The following is a 3,142-nucleotide window of genomic DNA, read 5'->3' as shown; positions in this document are numbered from 1 at the left end:
CCAGAGTATATGTGGCTGAGTATTCCACAGACACGTGTACCCTTAACGTAGTTCTCGGGGATATTCAGCGTGACACAGTGTGACAAGGCTGGCCCCTTTGAATTACAGGTACAACAGAAACGAGAAGTAAGAGTGAGAGAAAGTTGTGGTGAAAGAGTACAGCAGGGTTCGCCACCATCCCCCTGCCGGAGCCTCGTGGAGCTTTTTAGGTGTTTTCGCTCAATCAACACTCACAACGCCAGGTCTGGGAATCGAAACCGCGAGTCCGCTGCCCTAACCACCGCAAGTCCGCTGCCCTAACCACTGGGCCATTGCGCCTCCACATAATAATAGTAATAAAGCAAAAAAGAACACATGCACACACATACAAATGGAAACGAACTTACCAGAAGATGTCGACTGACTTGTTCATCATCAAATATCAGATCAAGTTTGACAATGTATGACTGGATGCTGGTGTTTGCCAAAACTCGCTTTGTGTGGAGGTTGACAAATACAAGCTCACCCAACTGGGAACAGAATTTCGTATGGAAGAAAAAAAAAATATATATTAATTATTAGCAATGGAAACAGTATTATCAAAAGGTAGTCGTTACATCCAACTTAACATAGATGTCTTGTTAGTACTCATCATCATCATCATCGTTTAACGTCTGCTTTCCATGCTAGCATGGGTTGGACGATTTGACTGGGGACTGCTGAACCAGATGGCTACACCAGGCTCCAATCTGATTTGGCAGAGTTTCTACAGCTGGATGCCCTTCCTAACGCCAACCACTCCGAGAGTGTAGTGGGTGCTTTTTACGTGTCACCCGCACAAAGGCCAGTCAGGGGGTACTGGCAACAGCCACGCTCAAATGGTGTATTTTATGTGCCACCCGCACAAGAGCCAGTCCAGCGGCACTGGCAACGATCTCGATTCCAATGTCTTTTCACGTGCCACCAGCACAAGTGCCAGGAAGGCAACGTTGGTGGCACTTGTGCTGGTGGCACGTGAAAAGACATTGGAATCGAGATCGTTGCCAGTGCTAGCCTTGAGAAATCCTTGGAAACATAAGGACACAGAAAATGTGTCATGGCCAGCTGGAGACGGTGTTTCCTGGGGCTAAATAGCAGTAGCTATTAGTCCTCCATAGGATGTTATCTGACACTGTCCACACGGTGGGAGGGAACCTCTTATCACATGGTTCCGAACCAAACTTCTTAACTACACACCCATGCTCGATGCATGCGCCAATTCACTCGTTAGTAGCGAAGAATTAAAATAGGAAATACTAAAAGCTAAGACAAATGGCAAAAGAATGCTATTTACTCACCGATGTTCCGACAATGGCGACGTCATAACCGGTCAGTGTGTGCCACCAACAGAGTGCCGATGGAAAACCTAAGGAGGATAAGATAGAATAGGATATAGATTAAAATAGCAAGCAGATTAAGTCAGATTAAAGGTCAACAAATAAGAATTGTCTGGGTTAAAATCATGCCTTTGGTACCTAGCATTCTACTCCCTATCTGGTAGGGTGGATGGTATCACTGGCTCTCACACATCAGTAAGTCTCTATCGTGCTGACTCCAAGTGTCACACCCTGGCGCATGGCCTCAGGTGGCGGGCTTATGTCCATGAGGGTGAGGTGTTAACATAGCACCACCAGGCAGATGGAGGAGGTATGGCCACCAACTAGGGGTGTGGTATCTCACGAAGAGCAATGACCAGGTGTCCTTGACCGAAGACAACCGCAAGCAGAAAAGCTGCAGCAATTACCAAGGTCAAGGTGTCTCAAGAAGACCAATGACCAGGTGGTCCATGACTGAAGGTGAGAGAACAGTCAACAAAGGCAGCCCCAGCTATAGTCCCTTTCCTAAATGCAAGCAGTTGGGTTTCAGGTTAGCACCCTGTCCTCAGGAAAAGCCTCAATCTACATAAACAGCTCAAAGTGCAAAAAAAAACATCACAGCAGTCAAGATAGCAGTCGTCTCCTGCTAGAGTCAGCAGTGTGGCTGGTGACTGGTCCTGCTGGAGCATTCTGACTGCCAGGTGTGTCACCCAAAGCAGGAGCATCTAAGACCAGAGTTAATGAAACCGTGAAATAAAAGGAAATAGGATAGGGACAAAGTTACAACTAAATATCTGTGTGGTAAGTAGCTTGCTTACCAACCACATGGTTCCGGGTTCAGTCCCACTGCGTGGCACCTTGGGCAAGTGTCTTCTACAATAGCCTCGGGCCGACCAAAGCCTTGTGAGTGGATTTGGTAGACGGAAACTGAAAGAAGCCCGTCGTATATATGTATATATATATATGTGTGTGTATGTATGTTTGTGTGTCTGTGTTTGTCCACCCAGCATCACTTGACAACCGATGCTGGTGTGTTTACGTCCCCGTAACTTAGCGGTTCGGCAAATAGAGAGACCAATAGAATAAGTACTAGGTTTACAAAGAATAAGTCCTGGGGTCGATTAGCTCGACTAAAGGCGGTGCTCCAGCATGGCCACAGTCAAATGACTGAAACAAGTAAAAGAGAGTTACCTTTGGGTTTCTTAAATCTTATATGTGTGGCATCATCTCTCTTCCACGTTGCATCTACTTTGCTCTGGGGATCCTGGATATTGAATAAAAAATAAATAAGAAACAGAAATATATTTATTTCTCAAACGCGTGATAATGTTAATAAATAGCGTGATCAGGATGAATTATCCATACATTGCAGAAAAATACGTTACTGGCCAGCCATGAGACTCGCCGCCTTTCTCAAGCATGACATAATGCCAAAGATTTCAGCCGAAAACTCAAAGACAAGAATAATTAACCACAGACAAAAGAAGACAAAACAAAAAACAAGAGCCTGAAGAGATTTGAAAGTACATACCATTAATGATAATGCCGGGATGATAAACATGTCGATCTGTGTAGTGATGACCAACAACCAGGTAGCGGACGGGTCGAAACAAAGGCTGACTATTGGACGTTGTTCCAGCCATGGCAGTAACCTTGACTTGGGCCGTTGACCAGGTACACTCCAGTATATCAACAGATGACCTATCCATAGGTCAATGAGCCAATGAGAATAGAAAGAAAGAGAGAAAGAACATTTATATACAGATATGCAGGTGTGTGTGTGTGTGTGTGTGTGTGTGTGTGTGTGT

At 45.3% G+C, this 3,142-nt stretch overlaps 1 protein-coding gene across 1 annotated transcript in view; it reads right to left on the bottom strand.

Moving 5' to 3' along the window:
- The window catches only part of LOC106869467 (uncharacterized), a 39,926-nt gene that overhangs the window by 32,338 nt on the left and 4,446 nt on the right, over nt 1-3,142 (bottom strand). Inside the window, exons 2-5 of the mRNA XM_052978108.1 lie at nt 2,866-3,035; nt 2,526-2,598; nt 1,317-1,384; nt 387-509 (exon numbers count right to left, since the gene is read on the bottom strand). Coding sequence (XP_052834068.1) covers nt 387-509; nt 1,317-1,384; nt 2,526-2,598; nt 2,866-3,035 — 434 coding nt within the window. The remainder of the gene's footprint in view (nt 1-386; nt 510-1,316; nt 1,385-2,525; nt 2,599-2,865; nt 3,036-3,142) is intronic.

The sequence above is a fragment of the Octopus bimaculoides genome, chromosome 30 (genome assembly GCF_001194135.2).
Source record: "Octopus bimaculoides isolate UCB-OBI-ISO-001 chromosome 30, ASM119413v2, whole genome shotgun sequence".
Lineage (NCBI taxonomy): Eukaryota > Metazoa > Mollusca > Cephalopoda > Octopoda > Octopodidae > Octopus > Octopus bimaculoides.
This window is presented reverse-complemented; position numbering and strand designations above follow the sequence as displayed.